General features: G+C 43.3%; 1 protein-coding gene across 11 annotated transcripts in view; it reads left to right on the top strand.

The window, feature by feature from the left end:
- Positions 1 to 15,312, top strand: part of Syne1 (spectrin repeat containing nuclear envelope protein 1) — a 482,748-nt gene that overhangs the window by 255,387 nt on the left and 212,049 nt on the right. For all 11 annotated transcript variants that reach the window (XM_036168948.1, XM_036168940.1, XM_036168942.1 and 8 more), the window contains 10 exons: positions 160 to 313; positions 2,319 to 2,462; positions 3,760 to 3,924; positions 6,758 to 7,075; positions 7,983 to 8,138; positions 8,299 to 8,469; positions 9,415 to 9,741; positions 11,393 to 11,545; positions 11,882 to 12,049; positions 14,552 to 14,728. In XM_036168948.1, the coding sequence (XP_036024841.1) occupies positions 160 to 313; positions 2,319 to 2,462; positions 3,760 to 3,924; positions 6,758 to 7,075; positions 7,983 to 8,138; positions 8,299 to 8,469; positions 9,415 to 9,741; positions 11,393 to 11,545; positions 11,882 to 12,049; positions 14,552 to 14,728 (1,933 nt within the window). The remainder of the gene's footprint in view (positions 1 to 159; positions 314 to 2,318; positions 2,463 to 3,759; positions 3,925 to 6,757; positions 7,076 to 7,982; positions 8,139 to 8,298; positions 8,470 to 9,414; positions 9,742 to 11,392; positions 11,546 to 11,881; positions 12,050 to 14,551; positions 14,729 to 15,312) is intronic.

The following is a 15,312-nucleotide window of genomic DNA, read 5'->3' as shown; positions in this document are numbered from 1 at the left end:
TTTGCATCAGAAATTTAGAGTTGGGTTTGGTAAACCCAGGCCAGCTATCTATCCCAGGCCTCTCAACCCTCTGCTGGCTAGAGAGGACCGAATGCCCGTGACAGACATTAGACCCATAAAGATACTCAGATTAGGGTACTGACGGTTTCCCCTCTTCAGTCAGCTGGAAGGAGCGCTCTCTAAGTGGACAAGTTATCAGGATGACGTGCGGCAGTTCTCCAGTTGGATGGATGGCGTGGAAGGCAGCCTGAACGAATCAGAAAGACAGCACCCAGAGCTGCGGGAGAAAGTGACCGCTCTGGGGAAAGCCAAGGTTGGAACTGGACTACACACTCCGCATTCGATCATAAACTTCAGGCAAAAGTGGTCACCCAGAAATGCACACACAGGGAAATTATATTTCTAATATCTTTCTAAAGTAGGATTTTGCTTGTAGTTATTTTACCCAGGAGTGAGATCTTCTTTTCTCGTCTAATCACATAGATCCATGTTTTATAACACATTGCATTTAAAATGTGCCACTTCTTAGTGTCAGAAGTAAGCATGCTTTCCTTTTATTACATTCTTTTCTACTACCACTGTTTTTTGTTTTTATTGTTGATTTTGTTTTCCTACCTCTCTCTCACCCTCAATGCTGGGCACGAAACCCAAGGTCTTGTGCAAGTCCGCAAGCATTGAACCACTGAGCTAAACCATAGGCCCTATGTTACTACTTTTGGGCAATTTTGATCAACATGATATGGTTCTAATACTATACAAAAAAGTTTTAAAATATGTAAAGAGGTTTTTTGTTTGTTTGTTTGTTTGTTTTGTCTTAAGCGTCTGATTAGCTGGGTAATAGTGATGAATGCCTTTAATCCCAGCACTGGGGAGGCAGAGGCAGGTGGATCTCTGTGAGTTTGAGGTCAGCCTGGTCTACGGAGCAAATTCCTGGACAGCCAGGGCTACACAGAGAAACTCTGTCTCAACAAACCAAACAAACAAAAACCCTCTCTTATTGAAGTAGTATTCAAACACAGCATGCTAGAGTCCTTTGCTGGGTAGCCATGCATTCACATAATTATTGGCCTATCATGTCTTGAACTGAATTTACTGAATTTCCACATGGAAATGCTTCAAGCCCTCTATTTCTGCTTATTTGTATCATCTTATAAGGAACATCTTAGGTTGGCCACCTCTCACCCCAGGATTCTTCTTTTCCATCCCCATATCGTCACCATTGGTTACCGCTGATCCATCAGTTTCCCCTGAATTCTAAGGCTCCTCATTTTCACTTTGTTTCTTGTTGATCAGTTGGCTGCTATATTCCTGTGAAAGTGAATCTCACTTGCGTACGAGCCCCCCTCATTGGTTCCCCATTGTTTACAGTATAACACTGAGCTCCCTCTGGTATTTGTAAGATAGCCAGCAAAGGTGTATTGTTATAGGGATGTGTACACTCACTAATAAGCATTTAAGTAAATAATTAGCACTGAGAAATATCACAAGGATATGCTATGAGGTGTGAGACACTCATTTGGAAAGGGTTAACATAGATTGTTTGGGTCAGAGCAGAGGGACAAGAAAATGTTTCTGAAACAGGAGACAGGCCAGCCATACCCTTCAGGATTGAGCACAAGAGTAATCTGGAAGGTATGGAAGACAGAGTCTATGGTGTCCCTAGGCTGAGGAAGGAGAGGTCTTGATGCACTATAGGGTGAGAATTGCAGGAGCAGAGATGGCAGGGGAGGGTGCTGAGGTGGCCTGGGGGGTGGTGGTGAGGTATCCTCTCCTGCAGTGTGTTCAGGCTTCCAGTAGCCTACCCAATCTTCCATTTCTAAGAATCTCCTGTTAAAATCCAATTGAAAGTTAAGAGTGGCCTGGAGTATGTGGAGAGAACAGAAGATTCCTTCCTGTGTTCGAGGCTGGCTATTTGAGAGGTGGGGTGGGGTGGGGTGGGGTGGGGGTGGGGGGGGGGTGGTATTTACTGTTTGAAAAAAAGAAGACTGGGAGAGAAGGCTTGATGAAGCAGGATGGTGAGAGGGTGGAAATCAGGAGGCCATTCTAGATATAAGAAATTTTAAAAATTCAATCAGAAATATAAAGTAGATAAGTGGGAAATAGTGTCTCAGAGATATCATGAACCAGATACGACGTACACATAGAAACATTATATACATAGTTTTTTATACACACATGTGTCTGTATAATTAAAGTGAATGGATAGATAGCTAAAGGTCATTTGTCACAGCACAGTTAATATCCCTTAATTCCTGCAAGATCATTGCTGTGCTGGTGCATGAGTAACTCATTTTATTTTTGATTCTTTTATTCTCTAGCTATTAAATGAAGAAGTGCTGAGTCATAGCAGCCTGCTGGAGACCATAGAAGTCAAGAGGGCAGGCATGACAGAGCATTATGTCACCCAATTAGAGCTGCAGGATCTGCAGGAAAGACACCAAGCCATCAAAGAGAGGGCCAAGGTATGGCTCTCCAGAGTCTCCTGGATTCACTCAGGGAGGAACGGGGAGAGCTGGGACCTTTTCAACACTCAGTGATTGCCTTGTGAAAACAGCATAAAACAAGCTAAGTGAATTTTAGTGTTTTTAAAAGTATCACTAACCAAATTAAACAAAACTTCAAATCTTCTTAGTACCTGGAAGTGAAGGTGGAAAAATAATTCTCAACAAAAACTAGAAATGTAACATTTTCACAAAAAGTTCAGGGAGCATGCCATTGAAAATGCTTGAATTCTGTGTGATGTCTGGCTATGGCAGTTTTATAAAGCAGAAGACAATCTCCTGGTAGCATTTGTCCCCTAGGCTTCCCAAGGAAAATAATAACACCTTTTAGAAGCACATTCTGCTTTATTAGACGAAGTCCAGGACAATAAGCCCACCAACTCCAACTTCTCATTAAGACACCATGTAAATGTTTCAGTTTTCATTGCTAACTGAATTTTTAAGAAAAGTAAAATACCTTCATTTTTAGCATGTCCATCTAACATTTTATTCAAAGTTCATGGAAGAGGTAGTTATTTCAAAACGATCTTTGAGATCTTTCCAAACTTAAGTATTTGTTTTTATATTCTGTTATTTTTCTTTCTTAGAAATACAGTTCCTTTCTTTTTCTTGTTCATTTTTTATTAGTTCTTTGAAAATTTCATACAATATATTTTGAAAGTGTTTACAAACCCCACTCCCTATCAGCCTTCAATTATGTCCTCTTTCTGTATGGGGAATTTAAAGGTTCTTTTTTAAAGAGAAATTATTCATTTTCTAATAATTAAGAATTATGCTTTTCTAAGACTTCAAAAAGGTAGCTGACAAGATGTTTCAGCAAGCAAAGTCTCATATCACCAAAACTGATAACTTGAGTTTGATCTGGACCCCTAAGTTGGAAGGAGAGAGCTGAATTCCAAAAGTTGTCTTCTGACCTCCACAGGCATTCAGTGGCATGTGTGTTCACAAACACACACACACACACACACACACACACACACACACACACACACACTATATATATATATATATATATATATATATATATATATATATATATATATATATATATATAAACATAACTGGGTTGGGGATTTAGCTCAGTGGTAGAGTGCTTGCCTAGCAAGCACAAGGCCCTGGGTTCGATCCTCAGCTCAAAATAAATAAATAAATAAATAAACAAACAAACAAACAAACATAAAAGAAAATGTAACTCCAAAAGTGAATTCTGCATTCAGTAATACCTTTCTTTCTTAACCCTTTGGAATGCTGATCACAGGAAGCAGTAACAAAATTAGAAAAGCTGGTGCGCCTTCACCAGGAGTATCAGAGAGACCTAAAGACCTTTGAAAATTGGCTGGGGCAAGAACAAGAGAAGCTTGACCGATGCTCGGCTCTTCGGGGTGACACCCGCACCCATGAGACAACGCTGCGGGAACTCCAGGTAATTCTATCAGAAAACCAAGGGTCCCTTTCTGTAACAATGGAGTTATGATTTCTAGCTAGGAGAAGTTAACATGACCTTGGTTCCTACAGAGAGCTGATAGACATTCAGTTACAGTAAGGCTTGATCTGGGACATTCAAGTTCCCACCACTTGTTAGGCAATTTCAACCAACAAAACCAGCTCTTGGAGGAGTCAAGCAGCTGAGCTAGTGCATGGTGTTGGCTGACACACCTGCCTGTTGCTCTCAGAAGGACAGTTTCAGATGAAGGATAAAACAGAAAGAGCCAACAAAAGATGGCTGGCTCTGACTGAAACTGATAGATAATAGCACAATCTGTAGCCCCTGGGTGTCAGTCAAAACCTCTTGTACTCCTGAGGGTGTGGGACTTGGCCTAGAATTCAAGAAAAAGGAATCAGAGTAGCTGGGAGACGTGTGGATGCTCCAGATGCTGCAATGAGTACAATGTTCCCAGCCCATGTCCTTATTCACTCAGTTAGTTACTCAACACCTAACACAAAGCAGGTACTTACCAGTAGCAGGTAAAGATGGCTTGGGCATTAAATCTCATACAGCTCAGTGTAGAAAATAAACCCATGAGTACATTAAGGGGTCTTATAGCAGCATTAAACCCTTAATCATTCATACATGCAGAGTTAGGTAGAGTCAGGGAAGTCTCCAGGAAAAGGTTTCTAGGAGCATACAACAAAGAATCAGAAAAGGCTGATAAGACCACCCCAATGCCCCACAAGGGAGTGTACTGGAATGTCTTAACATGATGTTGACTCCAAATAGAATTGGTTGAAGACTAGTAAGTGGTCCCTACAGCTAGGATAAGGTAAAAGAAGCAAAGACTCTCATGGTTATCCCTGGTATATGCAATCCCCATGACCTTCTGCTGAGTTTCAAGCAGTGTTGTGTAATGCCAAGCAGACAGGTTGGGGTTAGGAAACTTGGACTCTACTTCTCCACAGACCTGCTACTAGGCGACTTCAGACACGAAGGAACCTCTCCTCTCTTACTCAGTTTCCTCAATACAACTGTGAAGATGAAATGAGAAGAACTCTATCTTACTAAGAGAATAAATACTAGATAAATAAACACTGGAAGTTATACAAGCCACAATTTCATTAACTGATTTAAGAGTCTCATCTGCCTCACCTTACAATAATAAGTGTTCTGATCTGTGAGATCTTACAACCCTGGCTGTCACTCTGTATGTGTACACATGCATGTACATACACATAGTACCAATGTTTAAGACAGGGTTCTGGTACACAGCCCAGTCTAGCCTTGAGCTCAGGATATTCCTACCTCAGTCTTCTGTATGCAGGGACTACAGGCAGGCTTCACAATACCCAGCAGCTGCTGCCACTCACTTGAGAGCAGTTGACTTTGTGTCCTTAAATAGCTCTCCTCTCACTGCCCTCCAGACACCCTGGGAAGCAAACGCTGAACTCTTTCAGTTACTGTGCCCAAATGGAACCGGCAGATTCCTGCCTACGTTTCTCTTGTGTTGGGCAGAAGCGTGTTAAGCCACATCAGCATGGCTCAAACTCCAGGCCCTTGCCGCCCATGTGTCTCACTTGAGTCTCCACAAACACCGAAGAGGAAGGAGGAAGGCAGTGGCAGGGAACAGCCGTGGAGCACCGTAACTCTGCTACACAGCTACAAGACAGGCCTTCTCCAGGATCCTTATGTCGTCCCAGGCATGCCCAGTAGCGTGTGGACTCTGCTACTAGGTGACGTCAGATACAAGACAGGCTCCCTGATGACATTTGTGTGTACTGTGCTAGGGACTGAAAGCTAGGGTTTTTTGCATGCCAAGCAAGCACCGAACTGAGCTAAAGGACCATGCACATTACTGCATATGACTAACTATATAGCTGCCTTTAATGTTCATAGGAGGTTTTACATGTTTTTTTTATTATATATAATCATTTCATTCAACAACATAGATTTATTTCTGATGACCAAAACTTAAAGTATATAAAACCATTTTGCCAGAATAGTTAAGGATATTTCTATAAAAAGCAATATATGCTATTTAAGATACGTTCATACTCATTTGTTTAGGGTAAATCATCAAGGCTTATACTGTGGTCAAGAGAATATATTTATATAAAGGAGTATCTAGTAGGCTGGTGTAATGATTCAGCCTCCCTGGTCTATATCCCTACAAAGGGTACTGGTCCAAATTTTCTGGGCTACCACATTCCCTAGAGCATAAACCTGGAAGAGGATTCCTACCCCTTACAATAAAGAGGATCCACACTTCCTTTATCAGCAGTAACTGTAGAGCCCAGTTAATGCCAAAGCTGCTAGCCTTGCTGCGGTGTAAGAAGATTCTGAGCTGTCATAAGCCTAGGTTATTGTTTTAAATAATATCACTTCTGCCATGACGACTTTTGCCTACAAGCTGAGAAATAAAATTTCAGAAACTTAACTGGGAACTTGTTATTTTATTTTTCATTTATTTTGTTTGTTCATTTTTTGTTTGTTTTGTTTTTTGATACAGGGTTCCTCTGGGTATCCCTGGTTGTTCTGAAACTCACTCTGTAGACCAGGCTGGCATCGAACTCAGAGATCCCCCCTGCCTCTGCCTCCTGAGTGCTAGGATTAAAGGTGTGCCCCACCACTGCCCAGTGGAAATTGTTATTTTAATTGACAGGTTTTCAGGCTCTTTCTCTAGACTTAGGAAGGCCATGTTCATTGTTAGATATGCAAGTATGCATTGTTTAATAGTGCAGAATAAAATCACATGTCTAGTGTGAATTACAAGCTGGGTGCAAACTCTGAGTGAGTCATGATGCGCATGCCCTTTCTCCTGCAGGAGCTTCAGATGCACTGTGCAGAGGGTCAGGCCCTGCTGAACTCGGTCCTGCACACCCGGGATGAAGTGATCCCCTCGGGCATCCCCCAGGCAGAAGACAGAGTGCTGGAGTCCCTTCGTCAGGACTGGCAGGTTTACCAGCACAGACTGGCTGAGACCCGGACGCAATTCAACACGGTGGCGAACAAACTGAGGCTGATGGAGAAAAAGTTCCAGCAAGTGGATGAGTGGCTGAAAAGAATGGAGGAGAAAATCAGCGTCCGGGACGAATGCCGGAGTAGCCGATCCACCAAGGAGATACAGCTGCTTCAGATGAAGGTGCAACTTCGGGGAACTCCCAGGCCTCGTCAAAGCAAAGGGCCTTGCATAGTTTGTGGTTTGTTCCATGAAAACATCAAGGGGTTGTCAGTCTGAGGCGGATGCCTTCACCATGCTTATCTAGAATATTGATGATAAATGAAGTGGCTGTCCTCGCAACAATGACTTCTTAGGTTCATCTTTGACAGAAGGTGGTTTGGTGCTGGGTCAGTGAGCTGGCTCAGCAGGTAATCCTTAATGACCCGAGTTTGGTCCCTAGTCCCCATACCAGAAGGACAGAGCCACCTTAAAGTTGTCCTCTGACCTTCACACATGGACAAGCACACATACATTATTAACTAATTTTTAAAATTATAAAAAATGTAAAAAGGTATACAGTTTTGTGATATTATATTTCTTTCCCATGTCCGCTGACTTCCTTTATAAAAATATGGAAGTGACAAAATTTTACAATTATGGTTATGATATGAAAGGGATCTAACATCGCTCCGTAAGTTAACAATTCACAACTAGTTTCTTTCTAATGTTTATGTAAGTTCCTTGCACACATCCAAAATAAAGTATAGCCTTTGGTAATTTGTTTGCATTATTCATTTCAGTATCTCAAAACTGATTAAACTTCAAGAGAAGATGTGAAACACTTTTTTAAAAAAGGCATTTGCACCAAAGTACAATAATATAAAGGAAGGTATCCAGAGTTATAGATGCACAATCGTCATCACATGATTGTAACATAATTTTTCACAAAGAGTGTATCTGACACACTTTCAAAATTGCATCTCGGAATAAATATACTCATAAACACATGTGAAAATCATGTTCTCTTCAGGAGGTGCATACAGTATTTGTTTTACTTAAGAATGTCCGGGACTGAGTTCCTTTCTCTCTGGTTCTTATGTCATCTCAGAAGTGGCATGAAGACCTGTCAGCACACAGAGACGAAGTTGAGGAGGTAGGAACGAGAGCCCAGGAGATCCTGGACGAGAGCCACGTGAGCAGCAGGATGGGCAGCCAGGCCACCCAGCTGACTTCCCAGTACCAGGCCCTGCTGCTCCAAGTGCTGGTGAGCTGCCCCCACTCCCCCACCACTTACAGGGGACAGCTGACATCATGAGCCCAAGTGGTCTTTCTTTACCAACTTCTACAGAAGATGTCTAGTGGTCCACAGTGGCCCTGGCCCTGGGGCTTTCGTCCGTGGTTCAATCTTCTCTTTGCTTTCACAGGAGCAAATAAAATTCTTAGAAGAGGAAATCCAGACTCTGGAGGAAACAGAATCATCCCTCAGTTCCTATTCGGATTGGTATGGCTCCACTCTTAAAAACTTCAAGAATGTGGCTACCAAAATCGATAAAGTTGATGAAGTAATGATGGGGAAAAAATTGAAGACTTTGGAGGTAGGCATGCATCCTTCTGGCTCCAACCTCCCTCCTCTTGTGATCCTATTCCACTAGGTAGATCTAGTCAGTTCTTCCTGACTCTAAGTGCTTGATGACCTTATTCAATTCATCATTTTAATCCAAATATGATTATACATGCTTTATGGCCAAAGCCGATGCCACTCATGTGTGATGTGCAGTCATCTGACTGGCCTATTTGCACCTGTCCCCCAGATTTTACAGAGGCAAAGCCTGACATTAAGATATTAAATTCACATGCCGGTGTATTAACAGACTAGTCAAGAAAATCTTTTGGGATAAAAGTTTGCTGCAGATAAAAGACACACAGGGTTCCTTTTCAAGTCTCTGATTTGAAAATGGTGTGTTCATCAAGATTTAAGTTTGTCTACAGAGCGAGATCCAGGACAGGCACTAAAACTACACAGAGTAACCCTGTCTCGAAAAAATAAAAACAAAAAGAAGGGAACTTCAGATTCTTTGACAGGTCCAACCTGGAAAATATATTCAAAAACTTATTTTAAGGAACTACAGAATGATTGCAAATAGAATCTGAAAACCTTTATTTGCAGAGAATAAGATCCACACTGCATTTGCTTAATACTTTCTCTCTGGGCAGGCTGGTTTTATATCAATACAAGCTAGAGTCATCAGAGAGGAAGGAGCCTCAATGGAAAAAATGAGCTGCAGGAAAGCCTATAGTGCATTTTCTCAGCTAGTGATCCATGGGGGAGAGCCCAGCCTATTGTGAGTAATGCCACCCCTGGGTGGTAGTCCTGGGCTCTATAGGAGAGCAGGCTGAGCATCTGGTGCCGCCTCCTGGTTCTGGCCCTCACTACTTTTAGTGATGAACTGCTGTACAGAAGTGTGAGTGAAATAAACCCTTTTCCTCCTCAGGTGGCTTTTGGTCATTTCATGGCAGTAGTAACCCACATTCTTTCTCAGGTTTTATTGAAAGACATGGAGAAGGGCCATAGTTTGCTGAAATCGGCTCGGGAGAAAGGGGAGAGGGCTATGAAATTCCTGGAGGAGAGTGAGGCTGAGGCCCTGAGGAAGGAGATCCATGGCCACATGGAGCAGCTGAAGGACCTGACTGGCACTGTGAGGAAGGAGCACATGAGCCTGGAGAAGGGCCTTCACTTAGCCAAAGAGTTCTCAGATAAATGCAAAGTACTCACCCGATGGATGGCAGAATACCAGGGGATCCTGCACATGCCCGAAGAACCCAAAATGGAACTGTATGAAAAAAAGGCGCAGCTATCCAAATACAAGGTAGTCCCTTGCTACCTACTAACACATGCATGTGGAAACCAGGCAGGGACTGAATGGGAGAGAGTCTACTCCTAAAGTGTTCACCTGCAGAGGTGCTGAAGTGTACCCCTATATATCCTCTTTGCTGCTGATTTACGCAGCTATAGTTGGCTAAATATACAAATTTGGCATGATTTTTCCTTTTAGGGACTAATATTCAAGAGTTAATAAAAACCAATCAACACACCTTTGTGATACAGATATATGGATCTTCTCAAAGGTGTTCAACTCCCAGCCTGAGGGCCTCATGTAGCTGAAGGTAGCTGTGAATGGAATCAACCACATAAGCTTAAAAATCTATTGAGAAATTTTTTTGCAAGTTTTTTTCCTACAACTTGACTGCATGATTCCCAAATGTGACCTTTGTCACTGACACCACATCTATCCCATGTAGTCATTTCTGTTCTTTTTTTTTGGTTCCCCAGTGCTGGAATCTGACTCAGCAAATTGGAAATGAGATAGCCCAGTTTAAAGACAATGACTTCTAACTGACCGATTATAGGTAAACACCAGACAATTTAGTTTCTGGAGGAGCAGTAATACATTCTAGAGAAAGAGAGGAGATATAAACGGAGAATGTTATGGATTTCACCTGCTCAGACTTTCAAAATAATCACCAAAGCTTGCTTCCACTTACATGTGATACATTGTGCCTTACACATTTCTGCCCACCTGGTCTTAACTAAAGAAAATCTGGCATAGATATCACAATAGAAAGACACACACACACACACACACACACACACACACACACACACACACAAACACACACACATATACATACATACATACATATATATATATATATATATATATATATATACATACACACATACACACACACACATATATATACATACATACATACATACACACATATAGACATATACACATGTGGGGGGGGGTCTCAAATTCATGGTGCAATACCTTGATGGAGTTGTGGACCATCTGGGTTTGAAAATAGCCCTGAAGGATTTAGCAACAGGTTTAGGAACGACAGTATGCACATCGACCCCAAGCTGCTTCTGCAGAAGCTGGTGGCATTTCTAGCTGCTGTGTTGTGCCTGGCCTCCCCTCCAGGCCTGGCAGCTTGTCCCTGAAGATGCATTCATGAGAATCACCTGCTCTCCTTCCCCAGTTCAAATCCATGTCCTAGGATAGTTAAGAACGCTTTGAGCCTGTCTCAGCAAGCGTGCTGCTGGACATTCTCTACCGAAGGCCAGCTCTAACGCAAGCTACAACCGTCATGGTGACCTCCAGACTGAGGGACAGTCTTTCCTGTTGACCTTTGTGTCTATAGAAAGCAATGAAGTGGGAGGCAGAAATGTAAGCTGTGTTCAGTTTCACTAAATGACAATTGTTAAATTTTCCCTCCATTGTGCGAGGCCGTTACATGTACTTTCCCTATGCCCTGTGTATAATATTTTAAAAGAGTACAAGCTACGGTAAAGTATTCTCTTTTTAACTCGTTGTACGTAATTGACTCAATCAGTACTTGCCAGATCCTTCTCTGAGGTAGGTGCTGTCGTGGCTGCCACAGGCACCCGTGTATTTCCTCCTTGTTCACCCAAATGAGATGGCTGCTTTTCCCTTTTCGTCCCCATGACTCAAGTCACTGCAACAAACGGTGCTGTCCCACGAGCCGTCCGTGAACTCGGTGCGAGAGAAGGGTGAGGCACTCCTGGAACTGGTGCAGGACCAGACGTTAAAGGACAAGATCCAGAAGCTTCAAAGTGACTTCCAGGACCTCTGCAGCACAGGAAAGGTGAGGGGAGAGAGGGGGCACCGTGAGTGCTGACTGCCCAGGATGTGACGAAGCCTGCCTCCCTCCTCTCTGCTACAGACTTCTGAGGACCAGCATGGGTCAGAGGCACATTAACCACATGATGGCTGATTCTTTCCATTCCTGATGATTTGCTACATAAATAATTTCCTATTAGATGCTGGGGATGGAACCAATGGCTTTGAATGTACTAACCATACACTCTACCCCTGAACGGCACCCTAGCCCCATCCTGGTAGTCTTCTGACACAATTTGGGCTGCCTAGCTTACAAGTTCCCCTGGGCAATTTTAAAGATAACACATACCTGGTTTTGCAGGAGCGTGTCTCCAGTCTGGAGGCCAAAGTCAAAGACCACGAAGACTACAACAGTGAACTCCAAGAGGTAGAGAAGTGGCTGCTGCAGATGTCCAGCCGGCTGGTGGCACCTGACCTTTTGGAGGCCAGCAGCCTAGAGACCATTACCCAGCAGCTCGCCCATCACAAGGTACAGCTAATCTCACCACAGGGAGCCTTTGACTGCCCTGCCACTGCGTATGTGTCTGCCTGTGTGTGTACATGCATGTGAGTGTGTCTTCAAGTGCAGCTCTGAACTGTGACCGTGTTTCAAGAGCCTGGTGTGAGTCTCAAATGCAGCTGACAATTTGGAGCCATTGGACTTGATACTTGGGAGGGAAAAAAAAAAAAAAAGAAAGATGACTCAAATCTCAGCACTCGGCTTCCAAACATGTTGGACCTTGTTGAGCTCATAGATTTTCTTTTTTTTTTTTTTTTTTGTCTTGGGATTTAGTCTGCATGGATCATTTAGCACAGGAAGAGATTCCTTCTGCTTTAGAAACACATGAACACATGCCAACCATGGAACACAGGACTGGGAGTCAGTCTGCATTCTAGGCTAGCCACATACCCTGCCTAGCTGGGACCTGAGCCTCTCTGGGGGCAGTTTGTCCTCACCTTGTCTCACCTCCTATCTGTGCTGGAAACGCTAGGGAATGGCATCCATGAAAGCATTTTGTGACCCACCAAGAGCAACACTGAGAGCAGACTTTCTTATCTTGGCAGGTCTGTGTTCTTAGTAATTACATGTACTGGTGACAGACGGCATTTTACTGAATGACCTGCCATGATCTTAATGAGAAATAATTTTATCTATGATATACATCAATACCCTGTGGTGTGCCAGGAAAGCCATAAGCCTCTTTGTCAGAGAAAAACTTTCACCTCACAAATAGGAGTAGAAAACCAACTAATAATCTATGACCAGACTTCTATGAACATGCCAGGGCTCATTGATCCTGGAAGCTAAGTAGGGTTGGCTATGCTCAGTACATAGATGGGAGATGAGCAACTCTTGTGCTGACATTGTTAGGCTATAAGAATATACTATCTAATTGTGTGCCCTATTGCTGTAGTAACTACCATGGGAAACCAAAGCAATCTGGGAAGGGAAGGGTTTATGTCACCTTACAGCTTATGGTCCATCAGGAAGGTGAGTCAGGGCAGGGGTTCAATGCAGGAACAGAAGCAACAGGCATGGAGGAATGCAGAACATTGGCTTGCTCTCTCTGGCTTGCTCAATTGCTTTTTTATACAACTCAGGACCACCTGCCCAAGAGTGATTTCACCCACAGTGTATGAGGCCCACATCAGTCATTAATCAAAAACAGCCTTTACAGACTTGCCTAGAGACCAGTTTCATAGAGACATTTTTTTCAATTGCTGTTCCTTGTTCTTAGATGACCCTAGCTTGTGTCATGTTGACAAAAGACTAACCAGTCTGTGTACTAACCTAGTGGATAGTCCATCCCTGATGGACTCTCTCCTCCTCCTCTTTCTCACTCTCCTCCCTCTCCCTCTCTTTCTCCCTCCCCCTCTCCTCCTCCTCCCCTCCCCCTCCCCTTCTCCCTCTCCATCCTCCTCTCCCTCCCCTCTTTTTCCCTCTCCCTCTCCTTTCCCCTCCAGTCCCCTCCCTCCCCCTCCCTTCTTCTTCCATCCTCCTCCTCTCCCTCTTCTTCTCCCCTCTCTCTCTCCCTCTCCAGCCTAGGATATAATATGTCTGTTCTAAGCTGAAGATAAAAATGGTTTCCAGTTGAGTTTACTATCCACTCACCCCCCCCCCCCCCCCCCCCCCCACCCCGCCTGAACAAAAGGAAAACACAACATTGCTGAGAGCCAGACTGTGATTCCATTATTTAGAGCCGTATCCACCCAGGCATCCTTGTGTTGGAATGCCTCACTTGTCATGAGCATTGTGTGACCTATAATGATTCAAGCCTCATTTGACAAGCTTGCTTCTTGTTCCCTGAACAATCTGTGAGCGTGCTCCCTGGATAATGCATGTGAGAAAAGTGGTGGGAGCTGAAGTCCAGAAGGGCTTATTCAAACTGGGAGGCTTGACTGTTTACTGCCAGGTTACATTGATATGACCTTCCTGTGCTTCAGTCCCTTATTCACATGGCAATGACAACCCATACTACTAGAGCCCATTTATGATTTCCAGACTGCAGTGGGCAATGAACTGCAAGCATGATAGTTATTTTATTCATATAAATGTTATTGGGTATAAATATTATATTATTACAGAAAGTAGAACAGTAAGTAAATTAAATAGTAATAATATCATCTGAGGTAAAAGCCATGTCTAGTTTATAGCATAGATTTGACACACAGATGGACATCTTTTACCCTGGCTGAATTATCTTAACAATGCCTCTCTGAGACCATCTGTGAACACACTCTAGTCTTAAAGCCAATTCACTGTCACGTGACTAATCCACAACTCATTCACTCTTCCCATTGGTGGCTTCCTGAAATACTCATTTGCTTTTTTACCTAATGCATCACCAAGATAAATCACAAACTCTTTTCAAAGGTTTGTTAGACACATAGAATTAGATCTTAAACTTGATGCTTAATAAAGAGGTTGTTTCAAGCTGAAAATGGAATCCTGCAGGCTCTCTGCTTCTTTTTTTTTTTTTTTTTTTTGCAGGCGATGATGGAAGAAATAGCAGGTTTTGAAGACCGCCTGGACGACCTTAAAACCAAAGGCGACACTTTGATTGGCCAGTGTCCAGACCACCTGCAAGCAAAGCAGAAACAGAGCGTACAAGCTCACCTGCAGGGCACGAAGGACAGCTACTCTTCCATCTGCAGCACAGCCCAGAGGGTGAGTGCTCCAGAGTGTTCCATGCAGGGATGGACAGAAGAGGAAGGTTAGGATGTCAAGAATAGGGTTGATGCTGAAATCTTTGAAGTAGCTTTGGTGTTTCAGCAGACAGAAAGTAAGAAGATGGAATTCATGCCAAAACAAACATGCCAGGCATCATCTGCTCCATGTGAGAAAGCTTGGAAATTCAGACATTCACTTCCATCCAATCCTTCTAACAAAGAATTAATTACGATGACATAGTAGGCTCTGGATGTGGCTTTCTTGGTAGAGTGTCTGTCTAGCGTGCAGCCCAGGGTCTGAGCCTCAGCATATATAAATCAAGAATGGTGGCACGCCTTTAATCCCAGCACTCAGGAGGCAGAGGCAGGCGGATCTCTGTGAGTTTGAGGCCAGCCTGAACTACCAAATGAGTTCCAGGAAAGGCTCAAAGTGTCACAGAGAAACCCTGTCTCGAAAAACCAAAAAAAAAAAGAATGGAGCCACGTGTCTGTAATTTTAACACTACGGAAATAGAGGCCACTGAAGGTCATAGTCACCCATACTACACTACATTGCAAGTTCCAAGTCAGTCTGGGGTGACA

The sequence above is a fragment of the Onychomys torridus genome, chromosome 19 (genome assembly GCF_903995425.1).
Source record: "Onychomys torridus chromosome 19, mOncTor1.1, whole genome shotgun sequence".
Classification (NCBI taxonomy): Eukaryota; Metazoa; Chordata; class Mammalia; order Rodentia; family Cricetidae; genus Onychomys; species Onychomys torridus.
The sequence above is the reverse complement of the archived record's forward strand: the minus strand, read 5'-3'. Positions and strand labels throughout refer to the sequence as shown.